General features: G+C 32.1%; 1 protein-coding gene across 1 annotated transcript in view; it reads right to left on the bottom strand.

Annotated features, from left to right (window-relative positions):
- Nucleotides 1-833: 833 nt before the first annotated feature.
- LOC145242621 (uncharacterized) overlaps nt 834-27,029 on the bottom strand; it is a 43,034-nt gene continuing 16,838 nt past the window's right edge. The window contains exons 3-7 of the mRNA XM_080105738.1: nt 26,074-26,253; nt 18,190-18,253; nt 15,197-15,300; nt 6,983-7,077; nt 834-2,838 (exon numbers count right to left, since the gene is read on the bottom strand). Coding sequence (XP_079961864.1) covers nt 2,762-2,838; nt 6,983-7,077; nt 15,197-15,300; nt 18,190-18,253; nt 26,074-26,253 — 520 coding nt within the window. The 3' untranslated portion in view covers nt 834-2,761. The remainder of the gene's footprint in view (nt 2,839-6,982; nt 7,078-15,196; nt 15,301-18,189; nt 18,254-26,073; nt 26,254-27,029) is intronic.

The raw sequence follows: 27,029 nt of genomic DNA, 5'->3' as shown, positions 1-27,029 counted from the left end.
CTCTGATGAAAAGATAAGAATAGCATTCTTTGAAACTCCATGGAATAAGGACTTTGTAAATTATTTTTTGGAGTATTCAGTCGAACAATAAATTTTGATTGTAGAGTTGTAAAGTTTTAATTTTCTTTCTCTTTTATATATATAGCAATCTTTGCTTTCGTATAAGATGTATCACCTGAACAGATCTCTAGTTACTGGTAACTAGCTGAACGAAACATGCTCATGACTGCTTATGTAAAAACAAATAAGGAATGTGTGTGTGCATATACACATATAGAGTTGAGCATATTGGAAAGTGATACACGATATACCATTAGCGTATTAAGCGATGCTCTTTGTGTAAACAAATCGAACTTAGGTATTCAGACGATGTCAAAACATTGTTAATCCACTACCCGCACAGCAGCTGCCGATTTAGTGTAATGGTTCAATGCCTTGACTGTTGCACAGGCGGTCGGGTTTCGATGCTGGATTAAGGTAGTTGCCTGTCTAGCCGCACTGATGAGCTGGGATACAGCGAAACAGTACTGTATGTGGATGACTATATATAGCTGCTCTATTATTAATCATAAAATGATTTTCTTTATAAAAATAAAACTACTTGATTAATTCATATGATTTTTGGAATATGACTTTTTGTTTAGTCATGGGTGCATACAGCATACAGATTTTTTTTTTTCTTTACTTTTGTTTTTTAATATATGGGAAATACTGGACAGGAACCAAATCACTTGTGACCTTTGACTAAAAATTTCATGAAGAATTGCTGCCGAGGTACCATACTATTTTGGGTTTCATACATTTTTTATTTCATTTTTTTCTTTTTGGTGGAGGGGGGGGGGGGGGGGCAAGTCAAAATGCGTCAAGAAAATAATGTCAATGTGTGTTCGTTAAAATTTAGCATTTGAAATTTACTGATACCAATTTGACCTCCCTCCCTCCCCACCTGAGAAAAAAAACAAAAAACATGCAATCAGGATCATGTGAATCCGAAGCGTTGAATGATGCTCAGTCTTTTGCCATGTCAAGAAATGTATAAAACAAGGTTCCATTTGCATTATCTGCACAAGAAAAGATTGAAAGTAATTACAACTTTTTTTTAACACAATATGAATACATAAAATGAAACTGCATGAAAAGAACTGAAAAATGCATGATGCTGAGATGTTTTTTTTTGTTTTAGTGAAGTTTTTTTTTTTTTTTTTTTAAGAAACGAGTCCTAAGGATGCATAGAAATGGCATCAAAGAGAAGAACTTCCTGCAGTCAGAGATTTAACCAAATCTTCAGTAATCATTACAGAGTTTAGAGTAAAAAAAAAAGAAAAAGAAAAAAATAAAGTATTTGTGTGAAGGCACTGCTTGAAAAAGGGGGATCATTGAGGGAGGAGAGGAGGCGGACAATCAAATATTCAAATATTAACATCCACAACTTAAAATGGAAAAAAAAAAAAAAAAAAAAAAAAAAAAAAATCATACGTATCCGTCATACTTAAAAATTTTGCTCTCTTGCACGTTAAAAACATGTTCCTTTTTATACTCCAACTCTAAAATGGCACCACCACCATCACCACCCCTCCGGCTGCCACAAGAGACATGATTTGCAAACTTGAAAAGCAAAAGTCTTTCATTGTGAGAGTTTATGTGCATGCAACCTGACTCGAATCGACCCGAGGGAAGAAGCTATTTAAGTAGAAGGCTTTTCGGCATCTACAGTCCTCTACAGTGAAGGGGTAGGATTTTGTTGCTAAACGGGTTTGTGGGGGGGGGGGTTATACATAAAGGAGTACAATAGCTTCTTATGACTCATTCTTAATGATATGCAACAGTTGTCAGATTTGATTTATTTTACATTTTTTCAATACTTTTTAAAAATTTATTTTGAAATATTTCTGACCAGGTCTTTATTTATCCATCTTTATCTCAAATTCATACTTCTCACGTTTTGCCTTCCAAAACTACCTCTGCTAATTCAATCACTCTTATCCATTCTATCAACATGGCCATACCAACAAAGTCTCCTGCCTACATCTTATTATACTGCCCTGATGCACTTATTTGAAAAGTAAAATCTGTCAGGAAATTTAAAACCTGAGGACACTGCAGAGAAACAAGAGACAGTTACGTCGCAGAGAATGTTACAACTGGCATGTCGCATGTCTAATATTTTAGATTTAATAAAAATTTAAATAAATGAGAAAAGAAAAAAAAATGTTAATTTTTAAATACTAGTGGTTTAATCGCCACAACAGGGTGGAAAATGACTGGCTCTTCCGAAGCTGCAAATCTTTGCTCCGTTGCACGCTAAACCTTACAAAGAGGTCATCCTCCAGAAATGTTCCGAACTCTGTATCTCGGGGTGATTTCTGTCATGTCAAGTCAATTTTGGACTGGTGATGTAGGAAGGGGTGGAGTGTATAAATATTGAAGGTAGATACAATGTTTTATTATCAGAGGTAACCAAGTTGGATATTAACTGCAGGCCACACACACCTCCCCTCCTGGCAAGCCCCACTTTGTTCATTAGTTCGGACATGTACCATCACACCATGTATATAGACATCCGGTCATCTTCTGAATGATCAGTTATCTGCTAATCCAAGTTCAGGTCGTTCATTTGCAGACTTTCTCATGCACCTCCTCAGTTTCTTTTATTCACTCGAAACCAGATCCTTTTTTTTCTTGGATCCTATTCCTTCTTGGCCGAAGGGTTCGAGTGAAACGGATGAATGATAGTCAAAAACGGAAATGACAGCAACATTTTTCACTGCTTCTTAAAACCTTTTAATATTGGATAAATGTTTTCAAATGCATCATAAATTTCTTGGCGAACTTTAGCACCTGAAATAGAAAATAAAATTATTACTAATTTAATGAATATTAATTCGCGTAATATCTAATCAATATAAAGAGACATTTCCATAAAAAAAAAAAAAGAACACAAAAAACTCAAAAATAAAATAAGATGTGAATTTCATTAAAAAAAAAAAAAAAATTGGTGTTTTTTACAACCTGCCCCAGCGTAGTATAAACACCCCCAACGACCCCATGTTAAGAATGGCTTTTGAAATAAACACACACACACACACACACCCCACCTCCCTATGTTAAGAACGGCTTTCGAGGTTGGGAAGGGGAGGGGTTTATTCCAAAAGTTGTTCTTAACATGGGGTGGTAAGGTGTTTATAATACGCTGGCCACGTCGTAAAAATTTACCAAAAAAAAAAAAAAAAAAATTTTCTTCATGATTTCAAAAAATTTAATTTTTAATTAAAAAATTAAATTTAAAAAATTTTTCTAATTAAAAACATTTTTTTAAAATTTTAATTAAAAAAAATTAAATTAAGAAAATCCAATGTAATTAATAGAAATCCACTTTTAAAAAAATGTAATTTTTTTAAATTAAATTAAAAAATAAATTAAAAAGTATTTATATTTAAATTCATTCTAACACTATTTTTTTCAATTTAATTTTTGTTTGCTCACCAATTCAAATGACTTATGAATGAGACATAGGAAATTGATTAGGTTTGCATTAAGAAGAAAACTGATCACTAGTACTTTTAAATACTTTTTTAAATACTTTTTTAAATACTTTTAAATACTTTTTTAAATACTTTTAAATACTTTTTTAAATACTTTTTAAATACTTTTAAATACTTGGCAAACCAAGAGGTATGAAAAGCATTTCTCCTTTAAGCAACGATTAAAAAACTTGGCAAGGATAGGAGCAACTTTGGTTTGCAGATTCCTAAGTATAAAGACAGGAATGTTGTCAGGATAAGCTGACATCAAAATTCTTGATAACTTTGGCAGCATCACATACAGATATATGAATGTCGCTTAATATTTGTTCAATCATTGGCGAGATTCTGGAAGCAAGTGACCATATCTGAAACAAAGTTCTTTTCAAAAGTTTCACTTTGTCAGATGCAGAGGAAATCACAGCAAGAAGGGCTTTCATCCGTTCATTATAATGTTTGCTATTTTCGAAAAAAGAAAGAAGGCTCTTGAGAAACAAGTTTCTACTTAATAATTCCAAATTTTAAAAGTTTAGGTACAGGACCCTTTCGAATTTTCTATAATCCCTTTGCAGCAGTTGCAACTTTAGTTTCAAAGCATCTGTTCTGTTGATAGCAATTAAAATGATGGTTTCTGTGAGTATTGGCAACAACACAATACGACACCATAGCTGTTTAGTCTTTGTTAGAATTTCTTGGAGAGTATAACAACACTAAATAGCAGTAATTGACTAATCAGACGTCTTAAAGATGACAGACCACATTCTTTTTGAAAATGGAATGCAGAGGAATTTCAGAGATAAAAAATCCAAAGCAATTTTAATCCTTGTATCAATACATTCTGCAATGGAACAGCAAACATTTCTGATCTTAGATTTGATCTTTATGGTAATTGCAAACTCCCAGAGAAACTAAAACATATGCACTGCAAATTATCACAAAAAGTTTGGCTACAAAATGTCCATCAGTATCAGGTACACAAGTGCATTTGTCAACTTCCCTTTATCATCAATGTTGTGAAAAGTATATTTGCATTTAACATTTGTGAACATTAAAATCATCACTGATATGAATATTGGGAGAATATATATATATATATATATATATACATACATACATACTGTATATTTCAGCGTATAAGGCGACTGTCAGATAAGACGAGGTACAAAACTGGATCAAATTTTAATAAATTCATCATATATATCGGTTGTATAAGACGACTGCTTAATCACAAAACCATGTTTGTTTAGCCTAGGTTAGAGATTGCAACACCTGCTATCTTATGAAATCTTGTTTATTTTAAAAATGATTTTTTAACTTTAAGGGCCGTCTTATACACCAAAATATACAATGTGTGTGTGTTTATATGTATATATATATATATATAAGTGAAATTGTCTGTCTGCTCCGTCATTTTAAAGTTTACTGACTCAAGATTTGACACAAGGGGGAATGAGATTTGGGAAAATCTTTTTAATCGGTTTTCAGCCAGAAATTTGGCTGTCAAGGGGGTCAAAGTTCAATGATTTGACCTTTCAAAACTCTACCAAACTCCTCCGCCAATTGTGGGTCTAACCACTTGAAATTTTAGATGTAGGTTACTTGGATATAGATCAAACTTTTTAATTTGATTTGAACCCAAAACAAATGTTATGGGGTTAAAATTGGGGTCAAACTGCTAGTATATATATATATATATATTATATATATATATATATATATATAGGAGGCGACACAAAGACAATTTTTTTGTGAAATAGAAGGCACACTGAAAACACCAATGTCAGATTCTGTATTATCTAAATGAGCTGGAAAGTTGGAATAAAAATCGATAATGTTGACAAAAGAGACCTGGTAGTAAGGTTCCACTGCAAAAGTCGTCATAGAAATATAAAGAGGTGAGTAGAGGAGTTGTGAGCAGAACAGAGAAAAGGAGTTTATCAATTATTTTAGAAAACCATTGAAGAAAGAATATATAACCTGAGGAAATTGATAACTTTCAGCATTCTTATTAGTTGATGGCAATACCAAAATTATACCCAAATCATATTCTTATTAGTTGATGGCAATACCAAAATTATACCCAAATCATATTCTTATTAGTTGATGGCAATACCAAAATTATACCCAAATCATATCCACATAGTACTTACTCAAAACTGCTAACCCAGAGAATTCTCTTTTGTCAGAAACATCACCGATGGAATGTGAGGACTAAAGGACAGATTAGGAAGTAGCAAAAATTATGATGCTGTCAAAAGTAAACACAGACTCCACTTTCTACTCTTCATCAATATGGCTAGCCGTTTGTTGCCATGGAGTTTGACAACTCTTGTCATTAGAGTTGCTAGGTGTCCACATACTTGTTTCATCGCACAAGCCAAGCCCTGCCCAATGTAGGGGCCAGGTTAGTCAACAACAGCTTGGCCATGGAACAGGCAACATTTGTTTACATGGTATCATTAGCAGGTCAATTTTCTGACCAGACTTAAACCTGAATTTTTATCCAAGTAGCATGAAATATACCTGGAAGCATAGACAACAAAATAAAACAAAGTTTATGTAACATCTTTCTTTTTAAAACGTTTCTTTCTTTCTCTTTCTCTCTTTTTATCACCCCCTTTCTCGATGTCAAGTATCATCTCACATCTGAAATTGATTTGAAAATATGAATTAATGTCAAACCAAGACCAGCTAATTTTGTTCTTGTTAAACTCCCCATCCCACACCAAAAATGAATATTACAAAAAATAAAACGTGTTCATATTCTGTCCAAGGAAATCCTGAAAAAGAAAATATCACCTTTGTAGTAGTTTATGACTTTTAGGTGAACAAACACACAGACATACAACAGCTCTTTATACAATAGAAGATGAATGAAACAGTTTATCTACAAGGCTGGGAATACAGAAAATTTGCAAAAAGGAAAAAGGGGGGCAAGGGGGTTCATCCGAACCTGTGTCAATGAATAAAGATCACCTAAAGCCTGTGCCAGTTTAATCATTCACCCATTGGACCTACGATAATTGGAAGACAAATTCTGTACAAGGAATGCAAATAGATTCTCGTTATTCTTTCCAAAGTGGAAGATAGTTCTGTTTTCCTTCAATTACAACATTCAGATCTGACATTTTGGTCAGTTCAATTGAAGTCAAGCGATTGTGCTGGACAACAAATCAGTTAAAGGATGCGCTGTTCAAATTCTTGACCCACAAATCTACAGTTTGACTGTAGTCAAAATTTAAATTTTTAAAAATAGATTTTTTTTTTATAGATATAAAATGTACCTATTTATTTTTATATTTTCCAAACCTGTGGAATATACATGGAAAATACCAGATGTTCTTGAATATGTGAGGAAAGCTGCTCTAAAGGTTAGGATTAATATCTATTCCAAACCTTATCCATTTTTTTTTTTTTTATCAACTAAATGAAAAAAAAAAAAAAAAAAAAACAATGTATACCTGTAAGGACGACTTTGCCAGAGACGAATATTAACAACACAATTCGAGGTTTCACCATCCGATATATCAATCCAGGAAATAATTCAGGTTCGTAACTAAAAAAAAAAATAAAAAAATAAAAAATTTAAAAAAAAAAAAAGGATAATCAATTGTTGGCTTTTTTTTTCATGTTTAATTTACTTTAGGACAAAATATTTAATTGATTTTCATCATAAATTTTTTTTTTCTGATCTCTTACCTTATTTTCTTGTCTAATACGAGAAATATGCAATGAAAATACAAAAAAGACGAGCATTAAGGTGAAGGGAAAACATTTTCAAAAATCTTTCTGAATTAATTTTGCTGACAAAATAATAAAAATGCTCATTTTAAATTTTCCTGTTTTTGTTGATACATTTTTCCCCCAGTTATTTACTTTAAAGACATGAAAGAGAATTTAATGTTTTAATAGATAATGTAATTTGGAAAAAAAAATTGTTTTTTTTTTTTTTTTGTTTTTTTACTCATACATCAAGACTGCATAACGAAGGAGATAAAAATAGAGAAACAAAGACAATTTTGGCATCGTTCATAAATTCTACTCATGATTCTATTTTGCATAAATAACTGGTTGCTATACTTCAGCCACAAAAAATGATGAAGTTGTATTCAGAGTGCAAACCTGGGTAATCTAATGTGGAGAGCAAGCTTGATAATCTTAGAATAGTTCATTGGAAAAGCAAGTATCGATACACACGGTGCTAGTACCATCACAGGAGAGAAGTTGCCAGAATGCTGTTACATCTAGTCTTGGATTTCTTCAGGGCCGACTCACAAAGACCTTCCTATAAGGATATAAGGCCGCAGTCATCATATTTAGTTTACCATTTGTTTTAAGAACTTGATTTCCAAACTAACCTATCTCTGACCAAGACTTTATTCCTCAGGTCCATTTTTATCACTCCATCCCATGTTTTCCTTGACTTTTCTCTGTGAACTGAACTTGCTAACTCAACTGTTCTACATCTATTAACCCATGAACTCTCATATTTTTTTTTTCAACATGGCCATACTTTCAAAGTTTACTCTTCTGCAAACATCTGCATGCAGTGTCCAATTTTTCATTTGAGGTCGTCAAAATTAAGCCTGTCTTTAAGATTCACATTACACATCCACTACATCATTCTCATATCATTTCTTTCTATGCAACACACTTCCATACAGCACATTTAGTAAAAGCTTTAAATGTTAAAATAGAAGTACATCAGAACTTTGTACAGAGTTTGCTTCTTTTTTTTTTGCTTTTTTTTTTTAAAGCATTGTACAGAAGAGATGTTGTATACTGATGATGTAGCACTTGCTTGTGAAATAGTAAAAGGTTTACTTTCTAAATTAAAAACTTGAAGGAATACTATGAAAAGTATGGATTTGAGGGAGATGTCTCCAAAGCCAAAGTATTGATCAGTGTTTGTAGTGGTTGAAATCCAGATTTCTATGCTCAGTTTGTTGTAAAGGAGCTGAGTGCAATTTTCTGTGCTACTTGAAAGAATTGGATGCACAAGAAGTGCAGTGGAATTATTTGAGAGAGAAAAGAGCCAGTTTGTGTTCAAGAAGTCTAAGACAACAGGGATGATTGCAAACTCAGTAGCAGGTGCTAGTGTGATTAGCTACAATTAGGAGTAAATGAAGTTCAAGGAAGTTTTGCCATTACTAACCAACATAGTGTTACCACTGTTGACAAAGAGAAGGGTCTATCAAGCATGTGTACAGAGTATGATGATGTCTGGCAGTGAACACTTATCAGTGAAGTTGAGGACATGTGTTGCATGACAAGAAATACGAGAATGATACGATGGATGTGTAACGCAAGTCTTAAAGACAAGCTTAGTTCTAATGAACTCAGAAGGAGGCTACAATAATATGCCACATTGTAAGAACAAGAGTTTCTAGGTTAATAGATGTAGAACAATTGTGGTAGAAGAATCATCTTATAGAAGAAGGTAAAGGACAACATGGGAGGAAGTGATAAAGATGGGTTTGAGAGAAAAAAGGATAAAGACCTAGCCAGAGATAAGTTAGTTTAGAAGTTATTTTTCTAAAAGCTGTCCCACACATGCCAGCATATACACTCATGAACAAAAAAAATGGGCCAGGAAAGAAATTTACAATTTATTGCACAAAAAGCTGCATTACACAAAATGCAATTAAATAATAAACGAAAATGAGTAAAAAATATAAAGAGCAAGATATTTACTTTAATAAAAACTTAGTATGGAATGGAATTGCCCTTAGATCTTTTTAAAAGATCAATTCTTTTTATCATGCTCTCAACCAACTTGGAGCACTGTGAAGAGGAGATGTTATTCCATTCTCTTTGTACTGCTTCCCATAATTTTTCTTTGTTGGAAAAAGTTTTTCTAACTAATGTACGAGATATTATAGCCCAAATATTTTCCATTGGGTTTAAATCTGGGCTTTGACCAGGCCAAAACATCACATCAATTGAATTATCAGTAAGCCACTTCTTTGTGACTTTTGCTGTGTGTGCAGGGGCATTATCATGTTTAAAAATAATGTCATTGTTCATTACTAACTTCTGGATGCTTGGTAATACACCCCTTTCTAATATTTGAATGTATTCTTTGGCATTAATTGACGCATCACATCTGATAATTTCCCCAACTCCTGCAGCAGAAAAGGTCCCCCATACCATTATTCCTCCGTTTCCATGTTTTTACTGTGGTTTTTATGCAATTCGGTGAAAATCTTTCTCCGGATCTTCGGATGCAACGTTCAGGGGCAAAATCTGGCAAGGCAAAATCTTGATTCGTCCAACCAGAAAACATTTCTAAACCAATCTGCATCTTTCGTATCATAACATGATGCAAATGTCTTTCTGTCACTGATGTTCTTAGTTAACAAAGGTTTTTTTGCACATCTTTTTGATGAAAATCCCATTTCCTTCATCCTTCTGGATATTGTCACTCTAGAAAGAGAATTTCCTTTTGCTGTTTCGAATTGTTTGCTATGGTCAACATAAGTTTTTTTGCGATCCTTCAAAACGGTCATTTTAAGCCTGTGATCGTCCTTCATTGTGGATGCTCTGGGGCGACCAGAACCAACTTTCCTGCTCACTGTGCCTTCAATTTCGAACCTTTGCCCAATTCTCTTCACAGCTGAAAGAGATGTTGCCACCTTTTCTTCTTTCAAAATGTCGAAAATCTGCTTGTAAGTCAAATTTGCCTGTCGTAATCCTGCAATTCGGTTTTTAATTTTTTCATTAAGATGTCGTCTTACTTTTCTTGGACTCATCTTTAATACTAATAATCTGAAAAATACTAAATAACAGCTAATTATTAGCAAACAAGCGATAAAAATTTTAAAAATTGTTTTCTTTCCAATTTCAATCATGGCCCATTTTTTTTGTTCCAATTTTAATCATGGCCCATTTTTTTTGTTCACGAGTGTACAACCAATGTATGTGTAGTGGAGATTTGATAAAGTTTTCCTTCTCTCAGATGAGTTGTCTTCCCAGACAAATGAGCACCTATCAAAAACATTGGTTTTCAAGTGTTGGAGACACGTACACAATGAGAGGAATTTTATAAACATCGAGAGCTTATCCCCATTACGAGCACTCAGTTAGGATAAATAAAACAAAGATCTATCCTTTTAATATGTAGAAATTATTAACACTTTGAAGATACAAAAAAAAGTTTAAATATAACTCAAGAAAATATAAAAAATATAGTGATAAAAAAAAAGTAAAATAAAAACATCTAAAATAATTCATAGAATTATATAACCTTTCACTTAAAGGTCAGTGTTTGAGAAGGGAAATAACTCTCATTGACTAATTTTAGGAAGGGCACTAACAGAAAAAAGGTTTGAATAAAAGAAAAGAAATTAGTGGTTAATCCGTTTATAAATATGTATCAACACTGAGCTTTGAATTTTTTAATTTATCAGCAAAGAAATTCGACAATTTACTGCAATAACTTGAAATTAGTATTTTAATCAAAGTATTTTTTTAATTAAACGTTGATACTTTATAATGAATTCATTTATATGAGCATGAGATGTTAAAAAAAATTTTTTTTAAATAACTAGTTACTTTCCTTTTAGCAAGTCAAATTATCAAACCACCTACAAAGATGTCTGTGCAGAATGTGTCTTCAGTGAAGCAAAGGTTGCACAATCCAAACTGCACCTCTCCTAAACCAATATTTTTAGAATGTTGCATAAAGGAGAAACAATGCCAGAATATGCAAAGAAAGACTGGTTTTATTTATTTTTAGTTTTCCTAGATTAGTTGTCAAAAGTTTGAGAGTTTAGTTTATCCTATGATTTAATTTATAGCTGGATTCATACCTTTTCCCAGGGTATAAGTGAAATTAACTTCGAACACACTGTAGAAATAGTAATGAAAATAGAGTGCTCAATATTTTTAAATATACAAGAGTAAAAAAGGTTGTAGAAATATAGAATAAATCTTTGTATTTATTTTTCAAATTCAATCACATACATCAGTAATAATAGATGGACCCAAAGTTATGGGGCAAAACGTGTCATTTTTGGCCATTTTGGACCCCTGGGGACGCAATGGAAATTTTCACAAAAGATTTTTTTTACTGTGCACATCTGTTTAATGAAATACAATTTGTGGCAAAATTTCAGGAAAAACTAATGGACGGTTATCTGGCAATCGTCCGGAATAATGGATGCATGGGCCCACAGACGCACGCCACTGAAAACATAGGTCTCTCTCCAATAAATCGGGGGACCAATATTGACTTACCGTTTAATGTAACTAGAAATAATTTAGTCTGCTAAAATCTCCCAAAAATCTATGATTATATTTGACATTTGTAAGCTGAAGTGTTTTTCAATTTTATTTTTTTACATAATTTTTTTTTCTGTAAAGAGTTATCACTTGCTAAGGCTAAGATGCACTCGAGGATAAGGGACGATGACTTGTAAAGACTATGACAAGTGTTTTGTTTAGTTTCAGGGAATCAATTATGCAGCAACTTTGTTTTTTATTTTCATAGAAGTCACCAATTATCAAGGCCCGGAGGCCACTCAAGGATAAGGGTTAACATGTTTTAGAAATCGGAAGTTTTGGGAAAGAAACTACATGGAAATTCCGTTTATTGTTAGACACATGAAAGGGAAAAAAAAGTCTTTTCCCATGGTGGTAGTAAGACGAGTTCTTGTTGTGAATGTTTTACAGAGAAGCAGCAGAGACTAAAGCCTTGAGTACTTTCCTTGTAAATAACAAAATAAAAAGACTAGCAACATTGGTTCAGCCACACTCAGGTTACTTCATTTGTAGTCGATTCCACTCCACCACTAGACTGGAAGAAATGTCGCAGTGGTCAACTCAACAGCTGGCTCAAGACAGTGAAGCAGGATGCTGAACTGATTCTGGGCCCTTCCATTTACAGGGTTTGTTAAGGAAAAGGAAGTCTTTTTCCATTGTTATAATAAGACAAGTTCTTGTTATGAATGTTTTACAGAGAATGATGCCGAGTCAAGTATGTTCCTCGGAAATAATAGAATAGAAAGACTAGCAACCGTTTTTCTGTGATAAAAAAAAAAAAGACGCGAGAAAAAAAGATCAGTCAGATAGAGGAGTAAGGATTCACTGCCTCCAAAAATCTCTCCTTGTCAGACACCTTCATTGGTTCAACCATGTCCTTCGACAACACCCAGATGACTTCATCCAGGACGTCATCGATCCAACTACATTACCAGGCTGGGAGGAACGTCACTGTGGTCACCTCAAAACCTGGCTCAAGACAGTGAAGCTGAATGTTGAACCGATTCTAGGCCCTCACCTTCATGGGGTCTGTCGCTGGAATTGCGAATGGTTTGCATTCATAACAGAAGCAGTCTTGATTGCCATGCTTGGTGAACTTGTTGGAAAGAGTCGACCCAACCGATCCAGGGTGAATGCCACAACCATAATCATGACAAAGTCGGATCTGAATTTGATCAAAACAAGAAACCGTACTCTTGATAGCAGAACTCCATCGATCTCATAAATAACCCTAATCTTCGATATTTGAAAGGTATAGAATCTGGGATGAGAATAATCTACTCCAGATGGTAGAAATAAAAAACAGGTCCCATTTCAAATTCCTGGGATGTGATCAACTACAATAAAAGACATTAAAGGTCTGAGAGGTAAAACAGCTGTAATGGCGTGAAGATAAAACTAAATAAGTTGGAAAACTTGTAACAAAAATAAATACTGCAGCTCTATGCATTCAAAGTTGCCTTAATAAAATGAAATACCCGTCAGCTAGGGATCGAAAACAAACGGTTGGATTTTGATCAAATATGATATGCAGATAAATTGGATGAATGTGACCTAGTCAGTCATCAAAAAGGTTCAACAATTCATTCCTTAGATTTTCATGATAAAAAAAAAAAAAAAAAATGTAGATCAACCTTCAAAATCGATATCCAAATAAGATCAGAATGCAACTCCATAAGTCCACAAATACATTTATTTGCTATCGAAAAGCAAACTCTTGATGTTTGAATCGCTTAACTTCAATAAGATCTTGGGAAAAAAGAAAAAAAAAAAAGATCTTCAAATTATTGCCCCTATCCAATACACTTTATTTCTTTGAGAACTTGCAAAAAATAGTTTTAAACTACCCCCCCCCCACACACACACAAAAAAAAAAAAGAAAAAAGTTCACTTTTATTCAGATTATAAATGTTTTATCTTTCTTTTCATAACTGACTAATGAATGTCATAAAATGAGTCATCGAGAGTTATCTCCCATTTCTTATTGGATGTATAGAGCATTAAGAAAAGAGTGTTCTTGCAACTAATCTGCTTGCCGCTAAGTGGAAAGTGCCCTGTGGCAGCTATGACATGACAACTGACACCTAACCATGGGTATGTATAAATTTAAGTCCACTGTTGGTTTTGCTACTCTCTGGACTCCATTGCGACCAGTGTGCTCATCTATGAATAACTAGATTTGTTATTGTCAGAAACAAAAGACAAAAAAAAATTCAGTTCATGGCATCCAGTGGGGAGACTTCAATAGGGAGCTTGAAATCATCCATTTCTTGCTACTACCCTCATGTCCTTTCTGACTCAACACGGTAGTACCTGTTAACGTCTCATCTATGGGCTAAATAGAATGATACAAACGAATATATCCTTTATTTCCAATAATACACATACATTCATATATCCTTTATAACTTTTTGAACAACTTAGAGGCTTTCTGTCAAAAAATGGATAAAGCAAAGAGTTGATATGCCATAAAGCAACCAATCAACAGCACAAAAAATATGAAAAAGAAAATTGTTAGAAAAAAAAAAAAAAAAAGAAAATCAGATGTTATAATAGCTTTGCATAAATCAGTGAGTCCATGAAAAACAAAAAGATCTGACAAGTGAAAAAAAAAAAAAAATTTGAAAAATTATCAAAGTATATAAATACAAGTTTGTACAGCTCTGAATTTTTTTTTTTTTTTTTTTTTTTTTTTAGATTATTAATGTGATTTTTTTTTTTTTTTTTTACAAAGGAATCACTACTTATCAAGACCCGGAGGCTATTCAAGGATACGGGTTAATAAGTGTACAGTTGTCATTGAACAATAGCGTAGTAATTGTTTGCAGTGGAAATTGGATTACTTATGAAGATGGCTCATCAAGAACTTGTTCACGTTGGACTTGAAGACGACCATATTGTAGTCAACTGAAAAGCATGAAATGGAAGAAAGTTCTATAGGTGTGTAGTTCTTTGGACTACTGTAATTTTTAGTGTTATTTTCACAACATTTTTGGAAATGTAAGCTCAGACTTTACTCAAGTATACCTTGTCGAACTCTGAAATCTGCAAGGAATTTCAAATGGATCTCGGATTAGCATGCTCTTGTTCAGTCAGCCATGAATGGGTAGAAGTCCTAAGTAATTCACAATTGTATTTGTGGGTCGCTCATACTGAGGATTGAACCTTTAATCTCCAGAGATGTAACCTTTTACAGCTGAATTTCACCAAATACTCTATCCACTACACCACGGGTCCTTAGGAATTTGACAAGGTACACAAAGTCTTTTGCCCCTTTCGTTATTCAAACAAAAAGAAAAAACAGTAACATTAACGTTTGGTGTATTTTAGGTCAGAAAGCCAGCATCTTCAGACAGTCTTATCTGTAGCACCAGGAGATGAGAGGGGTGCGAGGCAATTTAAAAACTGCTTACCTTGAAAACTGTTGATGTGTTAAGACTAGGCCTTCTAATCGGATTGGAAACTTTACATCACAACTGCCAACCATGTTCTGGATTTTGAAATCAAGAAATTTAGCCTAAAAGAAAAAGGAAACAAAATAAGTATGAATAAATGTGAATGCACGTTCACAAAAACATTTCTGACAAACAAAAAAAGAAAAAACAATTTCTGACAAACAAAAAAAGAAAAAACAATTTCTGACAAACAAAAAAAGAAAAAACAATTTCTGACAAACAAAAAAAGAAAAAACAATTTCTGACAAACAAAAAAAGAAAAAACAATTTCTGACAAACAAAAAAAGAAAAAACAATTTCTGACAAACAAAAAAAGAAAAAACAATTTCTGACAAACAAAAAAAGAAAAAACAATTTCTGACAAACAAAAGAAAAAACAATTTTTGACAAAAAAAAAAAAACATTTCTGACAAAAAAAAAAAAAAATTTCTGACAGTCAGAAACAATGATAGGGACTATGTTGATGTCACATTTGTTAACTATATGCATTTGTGAAGAAGCAGCCGCACGTAATGAACATTATATATACATGCAAGAGACATTTTTATACTCTGTATACACACATTCATAAGATATCAGAGACGCATATATACCACTAGACAATACGAGCCCATGTAATATATATTGACACATGTAAAAGATAAAGACACTTATATATACAAGGCACGTGTGTGTGTGTGTTTATATATTTATTTATTTCTGTGGAAATATATTTTATTTCCTTATAATATATACCAATCATGATTTAAGAAGCTCAATGTAATTAGAGCAATATAATGAATGAATGACAAGACTATATTGTAAAGTTCATGATGTTGACCATCTTATAATTTATTCCTTTAATTAAGTTGACATTTACAATTCTTGAAAGTATTTGTTTCCTTTTGACAGATTGATTGTTGCTATTTCTTCTGAGGAGTTAAAGGCAAAATAGATCGACTATAATTAAGTGATAGATTTTGTGCTACGAAACAGATACTGTCAAGAATTGTAAACGTCAACTGAATTAAAGGAATAAATTATAAGATGGTCAACATCATGAACTTTGGAATATAGTCTTTTGTTATTTATTCACTATATATAAGTTAGAAAAGCATTTCATCCAAGGCATGAAAATTGTTAAACAAAATGTTTTTACTATAGGCTTTAAAAATAAAGGTACAAGATTCAATTTGAAATTTATTTATCTTCAAAATGCACTTTTATAAATTTTACAAAGTAAGATATAAAAATTTTAAATTGAATCAAAAAATTACCTTGGATTTATTTTATGTAATGTACATTCTGTTGCACTTTTTTAAAAAAAATAATTGAAAATTTTATATCTATATCATTAATTGCTAGATGAAAGATAATGTTTTTAAATTGCAACAAAATGTACATTACATAAAATAAATCCAAGGTAATTTTTTGATTCAATTTAAAATTTTTATATCTTACTTTGTAAAATTTATAAAAGTGCACTTTGAAGATAAATAAACTTCAAATTGAATCTTGTACCTTTATTTTTAAAGCATATAGTAAAAACATTTTGTTTAACAATTTTCATGCCTTGGATGAAATGCTTTTCTAACTTGTAACTTATCTTTTTAAGATTATATTTTAAAACTCTCCTCTCTATTTCAGTTTGTATTTCTCCTCACACCACAACCCATTTTTGCAACCCCCTCTTTGTATTATTACAAGTCTGAATATTCTGTTTCAGTTTGTATTTCTCCTCACACCACAACTCATTTTTTGCAACTCCCTCTTTGTAATACAGGTCTGAATAATGAGATTTTTTAGATTAAATTTTTTAAACTTCTTTCAGAATAGAAAATCTTTAAAATTTAATAAGGAACATATTTCATATGGGTTTCATTAAAAAATATTCAGTACATAACGAGAAAAATAGAGATGAAAATTTCAAAAGGATTGTATAACTGGTTACGGTCAATAGTAGTCCTTGCCAGCAAAAGTCTGTTATTGCTATTCTATTATTATTATTTAAAACATTTTGTGTCCTGCTCTTTTGCGTGAGGACTAATATATTATTTTTAAAATATAATTATCCACTGACACGTGTTTCGTCGTCTACGACTCATCAGAGTGGCTGAATAGATCTCGCTAGATTCAGCCACTCTGATGAGTTCTAGACGACGAAACACATGTCAGTGGATAATTATATTTTAAAAATAATATATATATATATATATGCCGCTCCCCATTTAGGGAGTACTAAATTGGTCAAAGGGAAAATTATTCCCAACTCGCATTTAGGAAAAAATGCACTTTCATATAAATAATTGAATTCGTTCAAAGAGTATCGCTAACAAAAAACAAATAAAAACATATATACACACACACACATATATATATATACACCCACCCACCCACTGGCTACATAACATTTGAAGTGGAGAAAGAAAAAAAATGATATCACCCTACCCTTGCTTAATTATAAACATCATATCATTCAAGTATCTTTTTTTAGGGTTACATTGGCTTTAAAGACAGAAAGAAACCAACAAATAACTACTTGCTCATCAAATGCGCCTTTATTTCAAAAACTCTTCGCGTGGAGAGAAATGATAAGAGAATGGTATGATGGACATGTAATACAAGACTTATTTGTAAGGTAGATTAAATCTAGACACAGAAATATGTAAAAAACAAAAGACTTCACTAGCCTGATCACATTGAAATAATGAGAGTTCTTGGATTAGTAAATATAACACAGTTACAGTATTAGGTTCAGTGCACCGGAGAAGGCCAAGGAAAACACTAAATAAGCGATAAGGATGGATGTGAGAGAAAGAAGGATAAATAAAGACCTGGACAGATATAGGTTAGTTTGGAAGTCAATTTCTTAAAGCCTTCCAACACATGCCAGATGTTTAACCAAATATGATGAGGATGCTAATGACGATTTCAAAAACCAACAAATGCAACAAAGGTAAATCTTTACTTACTGGAAATCCTAACTTTTGGACGATTCGGGCATATTTTCGGGCAGCTAATTTAGCCATTTCTTCACTGTAAAATTTAAGAAAAAAAAAATGTTTAATTTACTTATACAAACAATTTTAACAAGAAAGATACATAACTTGATACAAAATAAGGTTTTTAACAATTCATATTTAACTGATACAAAATAAGGTTTTTAACAATTCATATGTAACTGATACAAAATAAGGTTTTTAACAATTCATATGTAACTGATACAAAATAAGGTTTTTAACAATTCATATGTAACTGATACAAAATAAGGTTTTTAACAATTCATATGTAACTGATACAAAATAAGGTTTTTAACAATTCATATGTAACTGATACAAAATAAGGTTTTTAACAATTCATATGTAACTGATACAAAATAAGGTTTTTAACAATTCATATGTAACTGATACAAAATAAGGTTTTTAACAATTCATATTTAACTGATACAAAATAAGGTTTTTAACAATTCATATTTAACTGATACAAAATAAGGTTTTTAACAATTCATATGTAACCGATACAAAATAAGGTTTTTAACAATTCATATGTAACCGATACAAAATAAGGTTTTTAACAATTCATATTTAACCGATACAAAATAAGGTTTTTAACAATTCATATGTAACCGATACAAAATAAGGTTTTTAACAATTCATATTTAACCGATACAAAATAAGGTTTTTAACAATTCATATGTAACCGATACAAAATAAGGTTTTTAACAATTCATATGTAACCGATACAAAATAAGGTTTTTAACAATTCATATGTAACCGATACAAAATAAGGTTTTTAACAATTCATATGTAACCGATACAAAATAAGGTTTTTAACAATTCATATGTAACCGATACAAAATAAGGTTTTTAACAATTCATATTTAACTGATACAAAATAAGGTTTTTAAGAATTCATATGTAAATCTGTCACATTACAAACAAGCTTCTATAATAATCAACCGCCACGTGTCAGCGGATCATTGCAGAACAACTGCAGAAAATATACATCGTTCCAGGAGGCATTTCTAATTTGCATTCATTGATCGTGAGAAGGCATTTAACTGCATGCTAAGGAAAAATTAATTAAAAACAAAAACCTTTTGCAATCTATCATTTTACAAATAGATGCTAATGTTTAGCGTAAAAAATTTTTTTAAAAATTTGGTTCAATTAAAAATTTAATGATAAAATGGTATCATAATTAAATTTTACTTTCTAAATTATATTAAAAAAGAAGAAAAAACATTTTGGGGAAGAGGTAGTGCATTCATATATAAGGTTCGATACTAAGGGAGATAATTCAGTATATACCATTAAAAGCAGTTAAAGAGAATTGTTTTGATGTAAAAACTAGCACCAAATGATGATCATATTGCTGAAACTAATTTTGACAAAATAAATCGTTTATTGTTTAAAGGGAAATACATTTTATTGTGATATATATAGATTAAAATTTGCTTTGGTTTCAAAAAAAAAAAAAAAAAAAAAAAAAAAATAGCATTTTTGTCATTTTTAACAAAATATTACTGCTGTCGAATAAAGGAAGAGTGTCAGACACAGAGCAATGATGTACAGAAGTGAAGCTTGACCATTGAGTGTTGAGGACATGCATTGCATGATGAAGAGTAATATATGATACGATGTAAGTGGCTTAAAACAGCTTTGATTTCAGATGAAGATTAAATCTGGATAGTATAAAGAGATGTGTATGAAACAGAAGACTTTGTTGGTATGGTTACATGAAAAAAAAAATGGATGGAAGTTCTTGATCTAGAACTATTGAAAAGTGTTCATTTAGAATTACACTTAAAAATACAGAAAGATGTCATATTTCAAAAATCATGTAAATTGATCATGGTTTTTTTTTTTTTGTTTTTAAAGAAAATCAAATTTTGTGACCAGCAAAACCATAGATCTGTCAGCATCCATGTTTTTTAAGATTAAAGAGTGGACAACTCAATTAAACTGAGATTTACAGAGTGCTATGGCTGCCAAAAATTGATAAAGTAAGAATCGTAAAATTTGATTTTCTAATTTAAAAGAAGAAAATTACTTTATGTCATTTTTGGAATATGACATCTTCGTTCCACGACAAGTATGCACAAAGGTTTTTCTGTAGTTTTGTTTAAGTGTAATTCTAAATAAGTAGCAAATCAAGACATCAGTATCCGTTGGTAGAGAAAGGCCAATGAACCCATAAAAATTAACTCGAGAGAAAGAGGGATGAATAAAAACCTAGCAGAGATTGGAAGTCAATTTCTTAAAACCATCCAACACATGCCAGCATCTACAATAGACATTAAGTTGATAATCACCATCATTCACACAATGTCTTTGATTGCTTCCATGATGAGATGGCACAGTTTTCAATGTAAACTATGTTGCATCTCACCTATGAAGCTTTTTAATCATGCACATGTCAATACACAAACTACCATGATACAACTATCTGAAGCAGATGTACCCGCCATGAATTGAACTGCTTTGATCATGTGATATACACACCGATAACTGAATCTTACAAAATGTTAAACACTTTTTTCTTAATTTATTCTACTTGATTTTTTATATAAAAATATTAAAGCTTTCAGAGTCACCTCCCTTTAAATGATTCAATCATAATATCATAGTTTATGGAGGAAGGACCATTCATAGACTGCTTAATACATTCGCTGCCAGCTATAGCTCTATTAAATTTATTATAATTGCTAAGCTATTTTTCTGCAATTCTCAAAAACTAAAGTCAACAAGTAATGTATATGAATATAATATGGAATATATATTAAATTTGTATTATTTTTTTACAGAAATTGCCACGAGCCACTTTTCAGTTTGTATATTTTTTGTAATGAAAATAACTCGAATCAGATTTTATTTATAGTGAATCATTGAACTTATAACTTATATACGTATTCACTAGAAAAAAAACATAATACACGGCAGGTGCCAAATAAAAGATAACTCATTAACATACTATTCAATATGTGTTATTTTGAGATGCCAGTTCAATTAAAGACAGTTATCGTACGTGCCGAGCGCTCATTGACAAATAGAAAAAAAATTTTGTTACGAGTTTACTCGTAGCAGGCAAGGCTAAGCAAATGCCAGGGTACAAGAATACTCGTAGTTGGCAGCGAATGTGTTAAAAAAAAAAAAAAAAAAAAAAAAATTAAAAAAAAACAACTTGGTTGAAAAATCTGCATGTTTAGTTCAACTTAATTTTAATGAGTTGTTAGCAAAAAAAAAAAAACAAGAATAATATATCAAAGGCACTTTTCTACAATCCAAATGCAGCAGTACTCTATGTATGAGAAGAGTTACAAAAATAATGCCTCCTATGGATTAGAGGGGATCGCAATTTGCTTTGTTATGATGACTGAACTTATGCATTAATCACTCGAAAGTTTCATCTGTGTTGCAGATATTAACGGTGCAAGACTCTAAAAAAGCAACCCTTATCATGGACGCGCATCAGAAGCAAAGATGCATCATTAAATTCCTGGCAGTGCATTGAGGATGGTGATGACTATGTAGAAAAATAAATTGTTCGCTAGTTTTAAATGGTATTACTCTCGTCTTCATAGTTTGAAGTTGAAAAAAAAAAAAAAAGTTGAAAAATAGGAGGCTTTACTTTTGGAGCAACCCTTGTACAAAAAATAAAAAAAGAACAGTTAGATATAGATGAATATTGTACATCAAAAGTTAAACCTCACAAATGCCAATAATCGACAACCCAACATCTATAAAAACGAAAATGTGTGTGTGTGCATTTTTTCTGTATGTCCATTAAAGGCTTTTTTCTGGCTGCTTCTCAGTTTGCTCGCTCATTCACATAACTTTTTATATGCTTCCTATTACGAAAAGGGGGGGGGTGTATCTTTTATTTGAGCGACTTTTACACGCTATTTTCGTGATATCTTTTACTCTCCACGTGATTCTTTGGCTTTGTCAAATATAAGCGAAACTGAACCGTAGCAAAATTAGCCTCTCTGGCACTCATGCTCAGGACATCCAGAAAGCAATGAAGTTTGATCAATGCAGCCGAAATGCGTCATATCAGACAATTGCTATTCATTACGACACTCCCCTTTAAATGGGGAGCTGGTTTTCTCAAACATCTTGGGGGAAGCAAACAACATACGCAGAAACTGGCTTGCAGCCAAAGTTAAGTGCGTTTCATTCTCTATGGCGTGATGGTTGACCTCATTTAATTCACGCACCTGTCACATCACTTTTTAATCATTTGGCTTTTTACTCGTTTCATTTCACACATTTTCAGTTCTCTGCCAGCATAGTGTGATGGTAAGTTATCAGCCTATTAACCTCAAAGGTTCGGGTTCGAGCTTACCTACCTACCAAAACTTTTTTTTTTCTTCTTTTAAACCTCCAAACACCCGGGCAACGCTGGGTACCCCCGCTAGTTCATAATAAAACGTCTCCCTTTCTTTTCCCTTTTTCATATCGGCATCCTATCACTTGGTCAATTATATGTCTTTCTTTCGCAGTCTAATCCTGAATATATCAATCCATGGGAATTACTTTGTCCGCATTTTTTCCAACTTGAAATGTTTATTTCAAAAAGTTGATAAATTTTAATCATTTTAATCCTAACGTCTTACATTTCTGAATTTTTGAGATGAGGATTGATTACCGGTGGCATAGTGGATATAATACTTGGTAAAAGTTAGTTATAAGTAGGACTGTGACAAGAGAATATTCTTTTCATTGTTTTGACTCTCGAGTATATATCCGACACAGTTAATCAACAGAGAACTATATAACTATCTAAAAACAAGATATTAACTGATATATACTCGAGAGTCAAAATAACGAAAAGAATATTATCTTATCATAGCCCTAGTTACAAGTAGGGATGTGACAACAGCATATTCTTATCATTGTTTTTCACTCTCGAGTATATATATCTGACAGTTAATCAACCAAGAACCACATCACTATATAAAAGCATATAAGATATCAATGAATACACACTCAAGAGTGAAAACAATGAAAAGAATATGTTGTCGTCATAGCCCTAGTTATAAGTTACACTCTGTTGAAGGTTCAATCCCCAGTGCAGGTAACACTCAAAATACAAATGCAAATTACTTAGGAGTTCTACCCAGTTATGGCTGACAGAACAAGAGAATAATATCACATCTAACGTAAATAAGTTCTTGATGAGCCGTTCCATATAAGTTATCAAATTTACCAAATTTTCATTACTAATGATTACTATATTGTCCAATGTCTAATGTACACTTTTTAACCCTTATCCTTGAGTGGCCTCTTGGCCTTGATAATGTGGTGTTGCCTATGTAAAAAAAAAAAAAAAAAAAAAAAAAATTACCCTCAAGAGGTGGACATCTATATATATAGAAGGCAAAAGCGATGTGCACGTTTTTGCATGTCCAGCGTCTCGAAAGGGTTACTATTTTTTACGACTTTTTATATACTCCCTAGATTATAATATCTACGATTTGTGAACGGAAGTCGTATCTACATTTATTTACATCGACTTTTAAAAAATTCCCTCTATTCCGTCCTTTCGGGTGATTGTTGGTCTTTTTCGTATAAATAAAGCGAAACTAACCGGAACAAAGTACAGCGCCTGGCCTGTCGTGCAGGACGTCTTGAAAGCAATTAGCTTTAATCAATGTCAGGGAAACCCTTCATATCAGACAATTGCTATTCATTTGGACGTTACCAGAGTTCCTGCTTTTTCAGGGGGAATGACCTCGTGGGGAAGAAAATAAAGGTACTTGTACAGTTTAATCAAGACATTAAAAAATGGAAATATTGAAAAAAAGGTTATATTGTACGTATTCGTTTTGGACTGAAAATCTCTGGAAAAAATTTCATTTAATTTGATAGAGTAGTTTCTTTTTACAGCGGAAAAACACGTTTTTATGAGAGCGCGTTGAAGTCAGCCATTATGAAATTTATTGAACATGCCACGGGGAGATAACTCCAGTTAAAGCGCCAACACCCCTCCCCATCTTTAATACTAGCTTTTCTTCCTAAACATCAAACCTTTTGCTCGGTATCATAAATTATTTTTTCGCTGTAATAAAAAAAAAAAAAAAAACTACTTGATGAAATTAAGTGAAAAAATTTTTCGGAGAACTTTGTTCCATAACGGATACATACAACTTAAACTTTTTTTGATATTTTCATTTTTTAATGTCTTGGTTAAACTGTACAAGTACCAAAATAAATACCACAAGAGAAAGCGGAAAGCTCCACTGGCCCCAGGCCAGGTTTAAAAGTCACTTTCATTTCTTAACTTAATTATTATTGAGTTGGCAACTTTTTGATCGACATCGCTAAATTTGAACGCTTTTCATTTCCTATGGCGTCATAGCATAGTGGGAAGATATTAGGGTTTCTTTCACTTTTTTTTCCGCTTTCGCATTGCGGGTTCAAGCCTGTCTGCCTACTAACACTTTTTTTTTTCTTAACACACACCTCCAAACACCCTGGGCAACACCAGGCACCTCCGCTAGTTACCTATAGTATCCAACAGTAAATAAAGTTATATCTCTTGGACTAGAGGTTTTTTTTTTTTTGTTTTTTTTTTTAACTTTGATCGAACACATCCTCCACCAATGCCAAGATTCTTTCCCCTATTTTGACATGGGAAGAAAATTCAATTGCAAAATTCAATCAAGGAGTAATTTTAATCAAATGTGAATTGAAAGAAACTTTCGGCGTTTGAAATATTTTCAAAGTTTCAAATGATTTTCCTCATCTTTTATGGTCACCATTTTTACGTTTCAGCAGTCATAATTTTGTTGTTCCATATGTTCAGAGTGCAGATGATATTTGTTTGCAAGATTTTAACCCAAGGAAAAACTGAATTTGATTTTTTTTTTTTTTTTTTTTTAGATTTATTTATCGTTTTTTACAGCTTGGTTACCTTCAAATCTAATGTCAACAAATTCTTGTTCTAAAACAAAATCCCATAAACCATCAAATATAGTTCATAGCATTGATCAACATTAGTACTACCATAGTGTTCCTCATCTTTCTACGGATAATCATTCCATCCTATTAACCCTTATCATCCAATGACTCTAGACAAAGACCCAACAAAGAAAAAAAAATATACTCGTGGAATATAAACCACTAGCATGGATACCCGGTGTTGCCTCGGATGAACATGAAATTAGGTTTATAATAAATTCATAACTTACAATATTGCAGCATTAAGAATTGATTATATAATGTTAAATTGAATTTTTTAAAAAGATTCTTAATGCTGCAATATTTTAAGTTATAAATTTATTATATTTTTTACTAGAATATCTTGTCCTATTCTTTTCCAGTTTTAACAACTAGTCCTTTACATTACTTTTCATGCTCGTATTTTTCTATTGTAATCCATGATTTTTCTAGGCTTCCAGTAAATTCACTTGTTCTTTGTTTAATTTCAGTCTTATTTTTTTGCCCCATAAACATAAAATACACATATGTAATAACAATGTACGGCACTCGTCTGTTTTCAATAAAATCCCCCAATTATCTCCCTTTCATTGTTTCATTTTGTTTGATTTGTTACTTTTCTTTTTGTAAGAGCAGTGAATTGGTAGCAACAGTAGTCGCTGGAGCGACATGGTTGTTATGGAAACCAGTCATAAAAAATTGAGAGGGCACAAATGCACAATAATACTGTGCAATGATTGTGCGTTACGGTTGATGCAAAATGATTAACAGAAAGCAGGTGAAAGAGGCACGCTAAATTATTTTTAAAATGTTTTTAAAAAAGCCCAAGTAACTCTTTACATTACACCCAACACTCTTCCGCTCAACAAATTTGTCATAACGACCAATCAAAGGGATGAATGAAATGATTACCTTTTAGCACCTGTGCAGACCATTTTCCCAGAGCTGAATATAAGCGCCGTTGTCCGCGGGTCTCGTATTCTCATAATCACAGCAGCAAATCGTTTGGGGTTGTACTCAGCATTTCGAGCATGAAGTGCAATTTTCTTGAGGTCCAATTTACAACTGAGGTTAACTGTGCATACAATGTTTCTGTAAAAAAAAAAAAAAAGATTAAAAAGTTTGTTGGCCATGATATGCAAACACAGTCGAGGTGTAGCAAGATTAAACATTGAGGTGTAAAAATGTGGTTAAAAAAAAAAAAAAATTCTGAGCACAATTTAAAAAGAAAACAAAAAAAAAAAGAATATATTGTTCTATCAAACTTTTATTGTCTAAATAATTTAACTTTGTTCGTTTTATTAAAAAAAAAAAATAAAATAAAAAAAGTTGAAAAGATATTTTTCACTCAATACTGAAGTTTGGAAGATTGTCGGTGAAAGATATACAATCGCCAAAAGATAAGCGTTTCATTATTTCTAGTTGCCACTTTGAAAAATCACTTGCAAATGCGACTATTTCACTCGCAATGTAAAGCCCTGTCTAGTTGTGTTTTAATAATTGAAGCCTACTTTGCATATCCTTAAATACAAGTTTGAGATTTGCAATTCTGAAGTTTTGAGGTGAGGTATGAATGTTTGCATTGTTCGAACAACTATTCTCATCTTGGGTGTTATTGGCATAACGTTTCAGTCATTGAAACCTACAACCTTCGTCGGGTGTAAAATCCATGTTTTTTTTTTTAACGAAGGAAAAGGGGTTAGCTCTGTATTGTAAGAAATCAAACCATGGGTTTGAAGAGGTTTCCATAAATTAAAAAAAAAGGGTCAATCCTCAGGAGGTCACTAGGGCACCCTTTAAAAGTTTCTTATGATTCAATTTTAACTGAATCCTTATACTAATTGTTAATATTAGTGAAAAAAATGTTT

Source organism: Euprymna scolopes, chromosome 21 (assembly GCF_053919585.1).
Source record: "Euprymna scolopes isolate OS-2025 chromosome 21, ASM5391958v1, whole genome shotgun sequence".
Lineage (NCBI taxonomy): Eukaryota > Metazoa > Mollusca > Cephalopoda > Sepiida > Sepiolidae > Euprymna > Euprymna scolopes.
Note: the sequence above shows the minus strand (reverse complement) of the source record. Positions and strands in the feature narration are given on the sequence as shown.